At 36.0% G+C, this 18,724-nt stretch overlaps 1 protein-coding gene and 1 long non-coding RNA gene across 2 annotated transcripts; one reads left to right on the top strand and one right to left on the bottom strand.

Moving 5' to 3' along the window:
- Window positions 1-7,009: 7,009 nt before the first annotated feature.
- LOC104773009 (cytochrome P450 708A2) lies at window positions 7,010-9,816 on the bottom strand. Its single transcript, XM_010497559.3, has 8 exons — window positions 9,290-9,816; window positions 8,862-9,186; window positions 8,594-8,746; window positions 8,262-8,510; window positions 8,045-8,137; window positions 7,873-7,951; window positions 7,667-7,773; window positions 7,010-7,404 (listed from the first exon to the last, which is right to left on the bottom strand). Exons 1-8 carry the CDS (start codon window positions 9,499-9,501, stop codon window positions 7,183-7,185), a joined length of 1,440 nt encoding a protein of 479 aa, XP_010495861.2. The 5' UTR covers window positions 9,502-9,816; the 3' UTR covers window positions 7,010-7,182.
- Window positions 9,817-11,679: 1,863 nt separating this feature from the next.
- LOC147942339 (uncharacterized) lies at window positions 11,680-16,412 on the top strand. The gene is made up of 3 exons (XR_015559508.1): window positions 11,680-11,803; window positions 13,179-15,855; window positions 15,935-16,412. It is a non-coding gene; the product is annotated as an uncharacterized LOC147942339 (long non-coding RNA).
- Window positions 16,413-18,724: the final 2,312 nt, after the last annotated feature.

Here is an 18,724-nt window from a genome sequence, read left to right as displayed (position 1 = left end):
TCCATATACAAATTTTTTATGTATGTTATCATTAAAAGTGTATTTTTTGCACCTATGTATATTGTATGATACAAATATATTATTTACCACCATCTAGAAAATATCTATATGAAAAAATTAAGTCAACAATTATATGTATCTTTATTTTCACTTTTGCATAGTTTATTTAATCACTAAAATTGTTGGGTCAAAAAATATTTTGAATAAAAAATAAATTACATCAGAATAGTGTATGAGTAACCATCTAGAGAATCTCGGTTCTGCCCTCGTCCTTTATGGAGAGAACCTTGCGTCATGAACCTTTGCCCTGTCTTCTTCCCTTGGGGAGATAACCTTGCGTTCAATCTCCCCCACCTTCTTCTCTTGGGAAGATAACCTTGCGTCCAAAATCTTCCACCAGAGAGAGAACCTTGGCTCTACTCTCCTTCTGTGTAGAGAGAACATGTTCACGTCTTCTAGCTATCTAAAAGTGACTTGCTCCATCAACCAATGAAACTAAAGACCCTTTTTCAACGTCACAAAATTTTTTGATAGTAACTAATGTTAAATTTTCCAATATATTTTTTCGAACGTCACTGTTTGATTTGGCTTCCAAAAAAAGATTTGATCTTTTTGGAGAAGACCCGAATTGATTGTTTGGATTGATTACTTCTGTTTGTGTAGGTTTAGGCATAGGTCCTGATTGGAGTGGACTCCATTGTTATGAAAATTGTTATCTTGCTCATGAGCGTTTAGCCATCATTAACCCAACTTATGGAGACCAACCGCTCTATAGCGAAGACGAGACCATCGTTGTCACGGTATTTAATGTCAATCATGTGTGAACAAATGTAAAATTTTAGACCTTTGTCAATTGTATCATCTGAATAGTAAATCAAATGTGCTCACGATGTCAGGTCAATGGAGAGATATACAACCACAAGGTTTTGTGTGAAAACCTCAAGTCTCATCAATTCCACACTGGTAGCGATTGTGAAGTGATTACACACCTTGTAAGTATGTGTAATTGAGAAAAGACTAAATTGTTGCTTATGGATTACTATCTATTGTACCTTTTTGCTTATTGCCAGTTAGTGAAAATGTAACTGAGCATCTTTATTGTTGCATTTTGGTCTGTCTTGCAGTACGAAGAACATAAAGAATACGTCTTTTTCATACATTCAAAATGAACTAGTGGCTGTTCATTAGATTGTTTCAAGGCAAAGTGAGCAGCTAAGAAAGGCTTGCATAGATTACATGTACATGTAAAGTTTGTCTCTGTTCTTTGTAATGTTAGCTTTATTTTTTTTAAAGACTTGGTGGTACTTATGTAAAACTTATTTTGGTTAATGTAATATTAAGGTTATGTATGTTGATTCTTTTATGAAATATGAATTTAATTAAATAAATTTTGAAAAACAAAATACCATGACATTATATAAAATAGCATTCCATTAAAGCTATAATATAGCTATAGTAGAAACTCCTAACATAGCGACATAGCGTGTAAAATGACTTATAACATTATTTTAAAAAATTAAAAAATTGTGATAACAAACCATTTGGTTACTCCTATGGTAGAGTCTTCTATCATAGCATACTTATATGGCGCTATCGTATGTGTGATACCTACGATAACAGTGACCTAACATAGCGTTTGTGAAAAAGCTATGAATGACATATTATAGCATTTCTCTACTGCTATCAATGTAGATATTTGTTGTAGTGTTATTGATGCGCCAGACGTTCCTCGAACCCTGGTCCCCACCCTTTAACAATCTTCCCACAAGACATGTTGTCACCAATTGATCTATCGGGGCAAGCTAGTGGGGTCCATGGGACGTGTTGTTACATAAAAATTGATTTTTATATGACAACCCGTCCCGTGGACCCCACTAGCCCTCCACTAGTTTGCCCCCCATAGGCTCCAAGCTAGCCCTACATGACATCGATCATAACCCCTCACTGTGGATCTCCAAATCCACTAGTAGGTTATTGGTGCACCCAGACATTCCTCGAACCCTAGTCCCCACCCTTTAACAACCTTCCCACATGGAAAGCTGTCACTAATTGATCATATGACAACCAATCCCGTGGACCCCACTAGCCCCTATGCTAGCTTGCCCCCATAGGCCCTAAGATGTTCCTGCAGGGCATCGATCCTAACCCCTCACTGTGGATATCTAAATCCACCAGTAGGTTATTGGTGCGCCAGGCGTTCCTCGAACCCTGGTCCCCACCCTTTAACAACCTTCCCACAGGACAAGCTGTCACCAATTAACCTGCAGGGCCAGCTTGCCGCCTATGGGGGCAAGCTAGCGGATGGGCTAGTGGGGTCCACGGGACGGTTTGTTACAAATAATAACACCATGAGAAATTTGTTAATTCCAAAAGCCTTAGTTATTATGCCTAAGAAACTTTGTTAATACTTCAAAGTCAAACACTACAAGAAAACACGCGTTTTGCGAGGACGACTTGTGACGGAATACAGCTTTCGCAAATTTGCGGTAGATTTGCGAGGACATTACGAGAAAAGAAAACTCCATAGTAAATCCCTCGCAACATTGCGAGGAAGACAGTCGTTGCAAATCTGCTGCTCATTTGCGAGGCATTTACGACAAATTCGCAGGAAAGGTCACCTTCCTCGCAAATCAATCGCAATATTGCGACGCATTTGCGAAAACAGTATCCATAGCAAGATTGCTATGGACGTGCGAGTGAATTGCGATAGCCATAGCAAATCGATTGCAAAATTAGGAAATTTTTTTTTTATATAAATATTACAAAACTTAATATAATTATTCTGAAATATATTTCAATCTGTTCATAAGGTGAATTATTCTGAAATTCATTACTAATACATTACTATTAATGATTAAAAAGATGATTGGAAAGAGTATGATGAGACATTGGAACTTATAATTTACTTGAAAGTTAATTTTACTAACTTTTAAAATTATTTTGATGGTTTTTATAAATTAAATATACTAGGTTTGCGACATATTTGCAACAGATTTGCTAGATATATAGAAAATGCATCGCAAATCCATCGCAAAACACTAATCGTAGCTATTCCCTCGCAAATGAAAACTTCAAACCCTAACCCCTAAACCCTAAACCCGAAAGACTAATAACATTACTATTAATAATTAAAAAGATAAATCCAAGACTTATAATCATAGATAGGGCATTGTTGGAGAATTATAAAATTTTGGAATATTTGTCTAAATGGAATGAACATGTATATGATATAGTGTAAAAGATAGTTAATGATTGGAGGAAGATGCAAAATTGGACAATTTTGGAAAGTTTGATGATAGAGAAGAGTATGATGAGCTTATAGGACCTTATAATATACTTGCAAGTTCATTTGACTAATTTTTTAAAATTATTTTGATGGTTTTTGTAAATAGATATTCAAGGATTGCAACAAATTTGCGAGTAATTCGCTAGATGCATAGCAAATGCGTCGCAAATCCATTGCAAAACGCTTAAACCATAGCAATTCCTTCTCAAACCCTTCTCCTCCTCTCCTCCTCTCCTCTTCTATCTCCTTCTCGAACCCTTCTCGAACCCTTCTCCTCCTCTTCTCCAAGGTCCGGTTAATCAAGGTCCAGTAAGTCTCCTCCTCTCCTCTTCTATCTCTTTGTTTCGATTCGATTTAGGGTTTTGATTTGGGGTTTCGATTCGATTTAGGGTTTTAATTCGATTTTAGGGTTTTGAATTTGGGGATTCAATTAAGGGTTTAGGGTTATGATTTGATTTGGGTTTTAATTCGATTTTAGGGTTTCGAATTTGGGGATTCAATTTGGGGTTTAGGGATTCAATTTAGGGTTTCGAATTTAGGGTTCTAATGATTTTGGGGGGGGGGGGGGGGGTTTTGATTGAATTTGATTTGGGGGTTTAGGGTTAATTCTAATCATATTTTTGTTCTGCTTTCAGATGTCGACTAATGAGCAACACGGTTCTGTAAACCAAAACGTTTACTAGAGATTCATCTCTTCTCAAGGTTTAACTCCTCAAGTCTCTACTCGAAAGACAAATTCTGCTTCTGCTCATCTCCAAAGGTTACCTTATCCCGCTTCTTCTCAAGGTACATCACCGGCGATGCAGGATAATCTACATGGAATCTCTCCGGCGATGCCTGATGATCCTCCTCAGCAATCAACTTCTCGTGTGTCTCCACAGCAATCATTTTTTACTTTGGAAGAGTTACTTGGAAGTCCCGGACGTGCTTCCTTACCGAAACCAGATCCTAAGCGTCCTCTGGGTACCCTCTGGTAAGTATCTTCTCCTGTCTAATTTTTTTTTGTAGTTTCATAGTACCTCATTCGATTTATCCTTTGCTTTGTAGGTTTGACCAGGACCCTTCTGTGGCTGCTACTGTCCGGGCCATTTTTGAAAGAGATTTCAAACATGCTCATGCCAATTGGACCCAAACACCAGGTCCGGTTGTAAATCGGTGGTTTGAAACTTTTGCGGTAAGTCTACTTTGTGTTTGATGTGTTTTAAATATAGATTTTTTGTTTTAATTACTAATGCATGTGATGTTTGTTGAAGCAAACATATAACTGGGACCCTTCCATCAACGAAAGAGTCAGAACTGAGTTTGAAACAAAGTTGACGACTCGGATGAGTGATCAAGTGTCTCGGTGGAAGGGTAAGTGGAAGCGAAAAGGTGATGAAGCAATGCCGCGGTGGCTTGATCCTACAGTATGGAAAGGTTTTGTCAAGTTTTGGCTTGAACCAAAGTTAGAAGCAAAGAGTATCAACAGCCGTAATGGTCGTTATAGTGATCCTGATGGCACCGGAGTATCAACAGTCGTAATGGTCGTTATAGTGATCCTGATAGCTGAAGCTGAATCTAAGCTACTCTCTGGGGATAATGTGGAGAGCAGTGCTTCCGGCGGGTTATCTCTTACCGCAAAGAACCAAATATATGCTGAGGTAACTGTAGGTGTGTTTATGTTGCTTACTTTTTGCAAGTTCATTGTTTATGTTGGTGTGTTACAGTTTATCTTTGTATCAATGTCGAAATGTCTAACGGTTGTTTATGTTGGTGTGTCTCTCTTATGTTGGCAGGTTGCTCCAAAGAAAAAGAACCGGATATATGGGGTTGGGAACTTGCAAGCAGAAGCATCTTCAGCTCACATTGGACAACCGCCTCCTCCTACTGAAGATACAAATGATCTATCGGCAAAGCTTGCTGCTGCCGAAGCTACCCTCGCAAGTCAGGCGACTCAATTGGAGAAGATGCATAGTTATGATGCTTACTTTGATTATCTTGCAGAGAAAGATCCAGAGTTTGCTGCAAGGTTTCGCCGAGAGGATCCAGCTGCCGGAGACACAACCACCGAAGAGGCAACTGGCGGAGAAGCTACCGGCGGCCAAGCAACCTGACTGCCTCTCTTTCTCTTAATGTGTAAAGTGTACTGTTTAGCTTAGAACACTTGATCTCCCTTCTAATGTTTAATGTTTAATTTGTAATGACCACTTGATCTCCCTTGTAATGTGTAATGTTTAATTTCCATAACTTATAAAGTTTAATTCTAATTACAGGTTTAATCTTAATTACAGGTTTAATTCTAATTGCCGGTTAAATCCTAATTAAGCTAACCGGCAATTAAAATTTTAATTTTTTTTATACCATTATTATTATTTGTGACGGAAAAAATAATTGCAAAAGAATCGCAAATTTGCGAGGGAGTTACTAGATACTACATTTGCGAGGAGATTGCTGTTTAAATATGTCCTCGCAATTTGAGATTAGTTTGCGAGGGAATAATTTCCCTCGAAAATTTTGCGAAGGATTTGCGACGATGACCGATTTGCGAGAAGCGATTTGCGAGGAACAGACATTCCTCACAAATCTCTCGCTTTTGTCAATTTGCGAGGGATTCGCTACATATTCGTCCATCGCAAAACACATGTTTTCTTGTAGTAAAAGATTGCGTAGTATGCATTATAAAATTGAGAAACGAAACAAAATTCAAAGAAACGATGACGAAAAAACGTGATGCCATCGAGACAACAAACAAATTGTCATCGAGACTTGTTCAAGATTGATGATGTGTCAAACAAAAGGTTAATAAAAAACAAAGAAAAAAATTTTACCAAGAAAAACAAAGCTAGTCGAAATTATTTTATTTGGTGAAAAATATGTCACCATCTATTTGCTTATATAGAGAGGTGTATTTAAAATCCTTTTTATTTTAGGATTAACAAAGTTTTTAATATAATATGATTACAATTATCTTATGCATCATTTTACCAATCTTGAAAACTGTGATTTCTAATCGTTAAAATTGATATGTGTCACGATCTGATGAGTTACTAATTTTGATATGTGATTTCTGATCGTTTAAATTGACATGTGTCACGATCGGATGAAGGAAAAAAAACTGGTTCACGTCTAGGGTTGTTGGGTTGCGCAGGCCAAGGAAAAAGATGATGAGAAAATGTCGATTTTATCCTCTATTAAATTGTAATTATTAAAAATAACCTATTATGGTTTGAAGCTTTGACATTAAACTCAGATACAAAGATTTTAACCATTGCATCAGCGGATTTACTCAGTACAATGTACAAAAAATAAATTATATAGCTTTAAATTAAATATAAATCCTAGAACTAGTTTTCGATTAATCTCCGCATAATCTTTGATTAGTTGATTAATCGTTAGACCTGACTCCTACGCCCGACTATTGCCTACCGATTTTTAAAACATGGGGTACATGAATGATTAATTTAAAGACGTCAAGTTAACTTGGAGTCTTGGACTAGATCGGGAATTGAATATGATATCTTGGATTTTCCTAAATAATGGTACACCTAACAATGCATACATATTCAATAATAATCGTTTAAAAAACCATTTACAGTACAATAGACAAGGGTCTACGACTACTGTTTTGTTTTCTTCTCTTTGATTTGTTGATTACGTTAAGAAATAGAAAACAAAAATTGTATGATTATATTCTTAGTATTACCGCAGTAAATATCATAGAAGGTAATAAAACTGGACGTAGAGTTGTAGAAATTATTATTATTGTTACCGCACTAAAACAACTTCATAAAAGGTATTATTTAATTTGTAGAGTTGCATGTAGAAGATATTGAAATCGCGAGCATTAATATTATATTGTTTAGGAAAAACAAAGAAGATACGAAGGAGATATATATTATAAGAAGTCTCTGATAAGGTCATGTGGAACACTTGGAGATGTTTATTGAAATGCCCTCGGGGAAGAAAACAGCTGGTGCTCGAATCACCTCAGAGCCTTTGAACAACGAGAAATCGTAATTTGTGATAAGATGGTGAAGGAAAATTGAAATCTGAAGTCTCGCAAATTCTGCACCAACGCACTGTCTAACTCCACCTCCAAACACCATGAATGTTTTCGACCCAGACCGCACCTCTTTCCCCTGCACACCATAACCATCATCAATGTTCCAATTAATAGATTAGCTAAAAATACTTACGCATTTTTTTTTATTTTTTTTTATGTTTTGAAAATGTTTTTCTGCCGAATGCATACTATAACAAAATTTATGTTGAATGATAAAACGTAAAAAAACAATATATGATTATTTTAATTTATCATGCACGTATTAAAAATATAATAAACCAGAGTAACTTCGTTCATCTACTAAATGTTCTGGCGTTTTCGAGTAAAATATACAATACCTCCCATCTCCATGGATTAAACTCGAAAGGGTTTTCATAGACTTCAGAATCAAAATGAACCACTGAAGTTGCAACCAACACTACCCAACCAGCTGGAATCGTGCATCCTGTAGTTACAAAAACTCCCAAAAAAAAAAGTCAAACGTAGAATAAATAATATTTTAGTAGTATACGATATATCACATGATCGGTACTATTGTACTTGCCATTGATTTCCACATCTTCCACCGCCTTTCTAAACACAACCGGAGCCATGTTTGCCAACCGAAGCGTCTCATTGATAACCTAAAGAGAGTAGTGTAAATAGAAGGTCCACCATGTGAACCTTACAATATATTATACTAGCCTTAGACGAAAGAAGATCAATTAATTAGTTACCATGTTGGTGAAAGTCATCTTGTGTCTGTATTCTTCCCAAGTAACTCCACCTTCTTTATCTTCTCTGCTTTCAAGGATCGCCTCGTGCTCTCTCTGCCAAATTACAATTATATATATATATCAACATACATACAAAGAAGCTTGTTTGTTTGTGTCTAGCAAATACAAAATACATATTTGCTAGAATACCATCACATGGTTAGATGTAAAAATTTACCTTCAGTTCAGCGAGAACTTTTGGGTTTTCCGATAGGAATTTGACAGCGAAACAAATGGTCTTAACGGTGAGCTCCTGAGTGACACATGAAAGAACAAAGATGAGGCTTACAATCGCATCTTGGGTCACTAAGCTTCCTTCTTTCTCAAGCTCTTCCATCACCGTGTTAAGGAAGTCATCGTGCTTTTCTGTTGACGCATTCCTCTTCGAGTAAACATCGTTTAACAGCTTCATCCCATCTCGGCATGCCTGTATATAATAAACAATCATAGAAATCATGGGTTTAGTGTTGTGCTAGCTCCCCAGTAAATATAAGAAAAAATAAGTCTCACCCGAAGAGTTTTGTAGATTCCCTTCAAGGCCTCTAGAGTAAAAGATGGCCGAAACCAATCGAAACTGAAGGCCTTGAAATTATCCATAAGCTTTGCTTGAGTCTCTGGTTTGAGATTACTTATCATTTTTGGTGTCAAGTGAGCTGTTATCATCTACAAAGATTAAAAACAGATTAAAGAGCCAGTGAGAGACTATACCACGCAACAACATTAACTGTATTGTCAATGAAATTTGTCAGAGACACAAAAAAAAGGATAGATAATATACACTGAAAACTGCATCCCTAACATCGAATCTTCCTTGGCTAGCCTTCAAACTGAGATGCTCGCGGGTCACGCGGTCCATATCTTTTAATATATTCCGCTTCAAATTCTCCGAACCCACAAGCTGCATACTTATTAGTTTGATGTGCTTGTGAATGTTCCCGGTCTTGAAAAATATGCTCTCTTTTCCCAAAGACTTCACTAAACCATCGGGATAACTTAAATTGAAAGACTTGTTCTCTTGCCGCAAAATCTCCATGTTCACATCTTTATCTGTCGAAACCACGGTTTTGAATCCTAGAATGTTCGTTCGAAACAAAGGCCCGTACCTGAAACACTCACACAACACACAAACATATGAATAAGGATATAAACATACAAGATCACATATATATATAGATAGAGAGAGAGAGAGAGGGATTAAAATCTGACTTTGACATCCTCTTCTTGAAAAAAGGTGAGATCTCGTAGAATCCATGAGGCTTGTAGAAGTCGAATGTCTCTCCGATGATCGGGAAACCCATTGATCCCGGAGGTAACTTGCCGTTGAACTTAGGGTTTGACCATCGGTACCACCAATTACTAATCTTCACAACCACTAAGGCTATAACACACAGTCCTGTAATCCACAACAGATCACTCATCTTGTTGCACCCTTAGAAACTATGAACTCGTACCCTTCAAGTATACATTTGTGCGTTAAATAGATGATGAATCATACGATAAGATAAAATTATTTAACTTTCATTTGGACAGAAGAAAGCGACCATTTCTATTTTAAAATCCCCTATATATTATTATTATATGTATATAAGCTAAAAACCACGAGTTACTCGATTGATTTAAAATACTTATAATAAAAAATCACAGCAATAATGATTTATAAGTTATAAGTTATAACTAAGGCGAAGGAAGAGAGACCTCCATCAAATAATAGCTAAATTGTCATAGAGTGACCAAATGATTTCAAAAGCCGTCTCCTATATATTAAAACATTGGAGGTTGAAATGTCACAATAACCATTTGCTTAATATTTATTTTTTTGTTCTTTAGTTTTCATACATTTTTTTATTTATATTAGTTTCTACATTTTCTGTAATTTGGTAACGTTAATAAAATTTTCTTTAAAAAATAAACACAGAATTTTTTTAATAACGCAATACATTTTGGTTATTTAAAAAAATAAAGAAATAATCCCTAGTTCCTTACTATAAAATACATGAATTTTTTTTGTAAACTATATAACAGATATAGATATGATTTTGTAGTTATTAAATTATGACATTCATAATTTAGGGCATCATAATTTACAGATTAGTTTGATTTTTGGTAATCAGGGATAGTATGGATTTTATGTGTACTACTCATAATAACCATATGATCTAACAAAATAAATGTTATTTGCATAAATCATATTTAGCATATCATTTTCCATAAATTATATTCAGCATATGTTTTTTGGCACAATATTTCAGAAAAAAACTTTCAAAACAATAATAATAATAATAATATATACTGCTTTAAATAAAAATTACAAAACAAACAAAAGAAATTTCAACAAGTGCTTTAACACTAATCCTATTCTAACTTTATAATATTTTCTTTGTAGTATATAATGATAGTACACGACTACACACGGGCACTGGTTCCCTTGTGCTCCGGGTTCAATATCCTTTTGAACCGGAGATGCATTCTTTAAATCAAAATGGACTGAAGGTTGGTTCCGGTACATCAGTTCATAGAAAAGGAAAAAAACATCGCCTTAAATATTTTACTCAAATTTTCAAAAATTATCTCATATATATTTACGTATACCACAATAATGGACTGCAAACAACTTGTAGTTAAGTTTTACTACTTCCTTGATCTAGGTGAAGTATATCAATTTGGTAATGGACTCAAAATAACTTATAGTTTGGTTAAACTACTTTCATTCTCAACAAACACTATTATGGTTGCCGATGTGTTCGCCATCTAGTTATGGCTTTTTCATATTTCCTACAATTTTTATTGGTTTTGGTTCGATTCAAGTCGCCAGCCCCTAACAGAACGATACTTGAGTGTTTTATTTCATTTTTATATTGTTTTCGGTTTCTTCCTTATTAAAAATTCAGATCAATAAAAAAAAAAGGTATTATGTAAAATAAGTTCTCTAAATTGCCATATTTGCAATCCGACCTTTCGTTTTCGAAAAATACTGACTAATTTTATAAAATTAAAACTAATGTCTGTAATATAACACACACATATATATATATATATATATATATTTACTAAAAGGTTTTATTATCACATACATAATGTTCTAAATAATTTTAAAGACGAAAAGAGGACTTTGATATGATATATATAGTACTATTTATATAAATTACAAAGTTGACGGTGAAGAAGAAGAAAGTTATATTGCATATTGTAAAGTTCTGATGGACAGTTTTTAGTGGGACTCAGGTCTTCTTTAAATATGTGGGTTCATTTATATATGATGGTCGGTTTTTTTCGTATTTTGTCCTTATTCACATGGTTCAACAATCACTTATCAAAAAATTACTCATCTTGAAATTTCTCGAGCTCAAGCATAGTTATCTGGTTCTTAAAACAAATATACACAAATTGATTTATCAATGGCAATGACACTAAAATCACTTTACAATATTTCTAAATTTTAACTTGTAATTTTAAATAACTATATTAGGAAATAATATACATAAAATATTAGTTATAATTTGTTTCTTAGAAAATAATATATTAGGAAATAATATACATGAAAACTGACAAGCTCCAGCCGAACTTGGTCTCGATTGATACCCATCTTGGTGTCAATTTCTCTAGTTTTCAAATATAAGAACTCTGCTTTATGATCAAGAAATTTAAAGAACAACTTTTCTTTATTAGCTTTAGAAAACTCTCTCAAAAACTAAAGCTCTCAATCTCACAAATTCTCTTAAGGTATGTCACAACTCAACATCCTTATTTATATTAAAACTAATTATATTCCTAATAGTAAAACTTTTGTATGAGATAACTCCTAATCAAAGTTTTGTCCTTATCCTCTTTGACTAATCACAACTTGATTAGGAATAGGAAGACTTCTAACTTATGCAACATTCTTCCTCTTAAGTTTGAAGTCCTTCTCAGCTATATCTCTCATGCCAATGAGCTCTCTCATTTCCTTGAATTTGTTCCTACCAAGTGCTTTGGTTAAGATGTCTGCTTTCTGCTCACTCCAGGGACATGAACAACTTTCACTTGTCCATTCTCCACACATTCCCTTATAAAGTGATATCTTGTGTGAATAAGCTTGCTCCGCCCATGGAATAGTGGATTCTTTGTGAGAGCAATAGCCGACCGGTTGTCTATCCGAATGATTGCATTTTCGCATGGTACACTAGTGACTTCTCCAAGCAGATCCTCCAACCAAATAGCCTGTCTTGCTGCCTCTGTTCCTGCCATAAACTCAGCTTCGCAGGATGATATCGCAACAATGTCCTGTTTCTGAGAACACCACATAATTGGACTCTCTCTTAAGTAGAAGATATGATCTGTGGTGCTCTTACCATCATCAGGGTCAACATTGAAGTTGTTGTCGCTATAACCTATTAGTCTTGGTACCTTAGTTGTTGATCGTTCGAATGTCAAGCCAAGATTGACCGTTCCCTTTAAATACCTTAAACACTTCTTCATAGCAACTCCATGTGATACCTTAGGATCTTGCATGTAACGACTCAAGACTCCTACAGTGTATGACAAGTCAGGTCGTGTATGCAAAAGATACCTCAGACACCCCACATTCTTCCTGTAACTTGTAGCATCAATTGAATCTTCCTTCAAAGACTTACACAGCTTTAATCCAGTCTCCATTGGTGTGTGAACCGAGTTGCAGTCTTTCATCCCAGCTTCCTCGAGAATCTTCAATGCATATCGTCTCTGATTCAAAGTAATTCCTCCTTCATGTTGACACACCTCCATTCCTAGATAATATGTTAACTTTCCCAAGTCACTCATCTCAAATTTTGATGCCCTCTCTTCCTTAAACCGATCAATAACAGCTCTGTTTGTACCTGTGACAAACAAGTCGTCTACGTACACAGCTACCACAAGTCGATTACCATCAACACTCTTCCCATAAACCGACGGCTCTTTTGAACATTTCTTAAATTGCATTTCACAGAGTATCCGATTTAACTTGTTGTTCCACACCCTTGGAGCTTGCCTTAAACCGTACAAATCCTTGTTAATTCTATAGACTTTGTTCTCCTTTCCCTTTACTTTGAAACCTTCTAGCTGATCAACATAAACGGTTTCTTGTAACTCACCGTGCAAGAATGTCGTTTTTACATCAAGATGATGCACTTCCTAGCCATTCGAAGCCGCAAGATTAATGAGCAGTCGTATGGTCTCAAGTCGAGCAAAAGGAGCGACTACTTCCTCAAAATCTACTCCATGCTTCTGTACGTACCCTTTAGCAACTAGTCGTGCCTTGTGTTTGTTAATGCTACCGTCAGAGTTCTTTTTGAGTTTAAAAACCCACTTCAAGCCAATTGGTTTTACCCCAGCAGGCAGATCAACAAGGTCCCATGTGTGGTTCCTTTTAATCGAGCAAATCTCATATGTGCAAGCTATAACCAATTTCGTTGATCTGCTTGCCTCTGAAAAATCTCGTGGTTCTTCGTCTAAGGTTAAAAGCAGTAACTCTCCCTCTTCTTCTGCAATAAGCATGCACTGTTCACTAGTAATCAGGATGTAATCATCAAGGTATTTTGGTCTTACGACTTGTCTACTAGACCTTCTCAAGAAAACTTGATCTTCTGCATTCTCTGCATTTTCTGTCTTAGGTTCCGCAGGAGCAGGGGCATGTTCGATGACTTCATCACTTGAGTCAACAACTTGCTCTGTTTGCTCCGTTTCTTCATTGAGAGTTCTATGAGCTCCAAATTCACCAACTGCAATACTGAAACTTCCACCACTCTTTGATTCTGCAAAGTCTTCACCCCAATTCACTCATTTTGCTTCATCAAACACTACATCCCTACTAACCACTATCTTTCGGGTTTTGGATCGTATAACCAGTAAGCCTTGGATCCTGGTTCAGTTCCCAAATGAACTAACATGCGAGACCGATCATCAAGCTATCTCAGATGTGGCTTGTCCACTTTAGCATATCCTAAACAACCAAACACTCGTATATGCTCAACATTTTGTCTTTTACCTCGGAAAACTTCATATGGTTTCATATCCTGAAGGGCTCGTGTGGCTATTCGATTCAAGGGATAGGTAGAATGCCTTATAGCTTCTCCCCATAAGTGGTTCGGCAACCGAATATGTTTCAAAATACTTCTAGTCATCTCCAATAAGGTTTGATTATGTCTCTCAACCACTCTGTTCTGTTGTGGAGTGTAAGGAGCAGTGAGATGCCCTTGATTCCTGCATTGTTACAGAAAAAAATGAATTCTTGAGAGACAAATTCTCCTCCTCTGTCTGTTCTGAATGTTTGTATGCGTTCTCATGACTCTTGTTCTGCTATCTGTTTGAATCTTTTGAATTTTTCAAAAGCATCTCCCTTTTCTCTTAGTAAAGCTGTCCACATATATCTTGAATGGTCATCAACTAACACAAATATGTATTTGTTACCGCCAATGGTGCTTGGAGTTATCGGACCACAGAGATCCCCACATGTACCAGCTCCAACATCTTGCTTGCTCGATATGCTGTAGCCTGTGGGAACATTCTCCTAGTGTGCTTACCAAGTAAACATGACCTGCAAATCTCCTTCTCAAAGTTTACCTCTGCAATTCCTTTAACGAGCTTCTTATCACTCATAGACTTCAATGTGGCAGCATTTACGTGTCCCATCCTTGCGTGCCATCGGCTTGATTTATTCACACTGGTCAGATTTACTCTTTCTGTATCTCTCATTCCCATATGCACCTTGTAAAGTCGATTCATCGACCTTTCTGCTTTAGCTAGAAGTTTTCCCTGGTGATCACGCATTGTTAAGATTCCTCCTCTTAGCCTTATATCACAGCCTGATTCAGTAGCTTGCCCCAAACTGATGATATTTCTCTTCAAGCCCGGTATGTAATAGACATCAGTCATGATTCTTGGTTCTCCATTAAGGTCAACGAAGGCAATAGAACCTTTCCCTTTAATGTCTATCCGTGAGTCGTCACCAAAACGTACCTTGCCAGTGATTGACTCATCAATCTGATTGAAGTACCTCTGATCTCCAGTCATGTGGTTGCTAGCTCCGTTATCAACGTACCATATATCTTCTTCTCTGGTATTTGTCTCATACTTGCTTGGAAGACAACGTTCTTCATTTAAATACACAATCTCATGCATCATGAGCTCGTCAGCGTTTTGTGTATCACTACCTTCTTCTTCTTGTGCTTCTTGTAACTTCAGTAGACGATCGGGACAACTTGAGGCAAAGTGTCCAGTCTTATCGCAACGGAAACATGTTATTTCAGATCACGTCCACCTCCGAAGCGTCCACGACCTCTTCCTCTATAAGAAAATCTTCCTCCTCGTCCTCTGGTTCTGAAATCACTATTAAACTCACAAGGATTGTAGTTTGTCTGTCTTTCCATGTTCGCATACATCAGCTTGGCTTGTTCATCCTGTGACTCTTTAGCCTCCTGAATCCTCTCTTCAAAGGCTTTTAGGCGTCAACCTATGTCTTCAAAACTTGTAGCGTTAAGATCTAACACTTGCTCAAGCGAGGCAACCATGTGGATAAATTTAGATCGTGGAAGACACTTTAAGAATTTCTTAACCAGCTTTGGTGTCTCGAGACTTTCTCCAAGTGCAGCTATTTTGGATGTGATTTCTGATAACTTTCCCACAAAGTCATCAATTTTCTCTGAATCCTTCATTCTCAAACGATCAAATTCGGCCATAAGTGTTTGCATCCGTGCTTCTTTAACCCTCTCTGCTCCCACATGTCTTGCTTTTATTGCCTCCCATACCTTCTTAGCTGTATCAATTCGCCGACTTGTAGGGTAAGTGATTCCGGTATGGATTGAAACAATAAAGCAATGGCCATATTATTCTTCTCATCATCAATGACGTTTGTTGCAGATTCTGGTTCGATAACTTCCCACACCTTATGAACCTTAAGTGCAATCTTCATCTTAATGGCCCATACGGTGTAGTTTGTTATGTTTAACATAGGACACCCGATAGAAAAGGCTCCTCCTCCTCCTTCTTTAGGTTTGATGGTAGAGACGGTAAGATCTCCCATCTTCTTCAAGATTCGTCTGAAGCTCTGATACCAAATCTAGTTTTCAAATATAAGAACTCTGCTTTGTGATCAAAAAATTTAAAGAACAACTTTTCTTTATTAGCTTTATAAAACTCTTTCAAAAACTAAAGCTCTCAATCTCACAAACTCTCTTAAAGTATGTCACAACTCAACATCCTAATTTATATTAAAACTAATCATATTCCTAATAGTAAAACCTTTGTATTAGATAACTCCTAAACAAAGCTTTGTCCTTATCCTCTTTGACTAATCACAACTTGATTAGGAGTAGGAAGACTTCTAACTTATCCAACAATTTCCAACTCCACACTGATGGTGCCGACCGACACTCTCCTGGTGTTGATATACACCAGATCCACATCAACCTCAGAGTATATCCTCGCTACACTTGGCATCACTTCTTCGTGTTCCACTTCAAAACTCAGACAAACCAAGACACAACACAAGCATAAAATTTCACGAAACAAACAATCAATCACTATTTCATCCCCCACATCTACCTAAACACTCACATGAGGCATCAAAACATTCCCATTTGCTCATGTAAGCCATGGTCACGCATCCACCTATGATTTAGGACTGATTTGAGACAACAAAAAAAAAACAAGCAAGCAAAGCACCATGACAACCTCCTCACACCAAAAACTATTGATCTGCTTTCCTTCTCTTGCAAACACCAAAAAAAAAATATTTTCTTCTCCTCTTAACTCAACTTAATTTTTTTGTTAATGCATTTCAAATAAGAGGAGTAGTCTTCCAATTGGGTTTAGGAATTTGAAAGAGCTTTTTATAATTGATTGATTGTTAGGTTATATTTGGATTGATTTGTTTGGTTCTTCATTTATAACATTCTTTTGTTTCAATCTAAATTGGCCACTTAGATTATGATCTTAGATTTAATTTATTGATACATCAAAAGTGTTTCTTAAAAGAACTCTTTGACCAACAAAAGCTGAAGTTAAGACACTGTGTAAAAAAACCAAAATTAACATTAATTTTTGCTTTTTTGTTTTTTTTTTTTTTAAATTCAAACGAAAGATTAGTTTCTAGGCAATTTAGTGATTCAATAATCAATTATGCAAGACTATATTGGTTTAATATTCATGTTTTGAGTTCAAGAACGGTTTCTAATGCAACCTATATATTTGTATCATTTCTTTTCATGAACCCTGATAATTTTCTAAATCTAATGTCTTTTGATTTACTATCTTTTATTATATTCTCGTCTTACATTCAAGCTAAATCTGAAGCATTATTATTTATAGTATATTTGATTGTTTCTTATGTGTTTTTTCTCTTCCAATAATACTGTTGCAGTTGTCATTATATTTAACGTTCGTGTTCCGATGTATAATAAAATATTGAATTTTATATCGGGAATTGAAGTAGATTTGGTTTAATCTGGCAAATGGTTTAGTTAATTACTGCTTTAGCTAATTTAGTTAAACCAAGAACCCTACTATTTATCAAATGACGTTTCCTTCTCCTTTTGCTTTGGTGTTGATGTTGTCATTGGTTTTTCTTTGAGAAAGAGAGAACTTTGGTCGATTTGGTGTGAAGGAGATCAACAAAGCTTTGTTTTTAGAGAGAAGGACAAGAAACATAATTTTTAGGGTTTGGGATAATGAGGGTTTGTCTACTCAAATCGTTTGCTAAGTTAACAATTTTTGGTGTTGTTGTACCTAAGCCTTTTATGTTGATTCATGTATTCACATATGTGAATTTGGGTTTAGAATTTAAACTCTGTGAGTTATTGGCAGTTTCATGGGACACGTTTTCTCATACGCGAGGTGGGACAATCGAGGGTTGTAACGGTTACCTGATCGGCACGAGATGTTCTAGGGAGATTCATTACGTCTAGGGGTAGCTTTCCACCGGATGAATTTAATATTTTGACAGTTGGTTTTCGTTTTAGAGTTTCGTCTTTGAGACTGTAGTTTTCTGTTTCTCCTCACAGTTTAGTTTCATGGTTTGTTTGTTATTGTGATTTGTTGTAGGAGCAATTTTGGTTGTTTCTAGCAATTTGAGTTGGTGTTGAGTTGTCTTCTAAATCATATCAATTATATGCAAAATTTTGGTTGTTCATAGCAATCTTGGTTGTCCCTATTTATATTGGAGTTGGTTTGGTTTGTCTTCCGCTGTGAATGTTGATTTGGTGTTGGTTGAAACTACTCGACCCATTTTTTCTGTTTTTAATAAAATAATTAATTTGTGATCCAGTATTCACTAACAACCTAACCAAATTCAATTCAAACAGCAGATATAACCAATATTAAACCAACAATTATCTAACAATCAATAAATGAATAAATAAATACAAAGAATAAACCAATACCAATAGTCATGAATCCATATAACATCAAGAAGTAATAAACCAGCAACTTAATATCATTCTAATGACCCACTCTAGCAACCTAGTAGAAGCCAGACAACACATTAACAAGCTACTAGAACATCCTCCTCTTCATTGCCTTGATTTCACAATCACAATTTGCCTTTACCATCACCACAAACAATAATTGAGATGCATGAGTATTATCACAAATACTTAGTGAGGCAATCCTTCAATCTACTAATCTATCCACACAAGCAATGAGATATACACA

This window comes from Camelina sativa, chromosome 6 (assembly GCF_030686135.1).
Source record: "Camelina sativa cultivar CO46 ecotype springtype chromosome 6, ASM3068613v1".
Classification (NCBI taxonomy): Eukaryota; Viridiplantae; Streptophyta; class Magnoliopsida; order Brassicales; family Brassicaceae; genus Camelina; species Camelina sativa.
The sequence above is the reverse complement of the archived record's forward strand: the minus strand, read 5'-3'. Positions and strand labels throughout refer to the sequence as shown.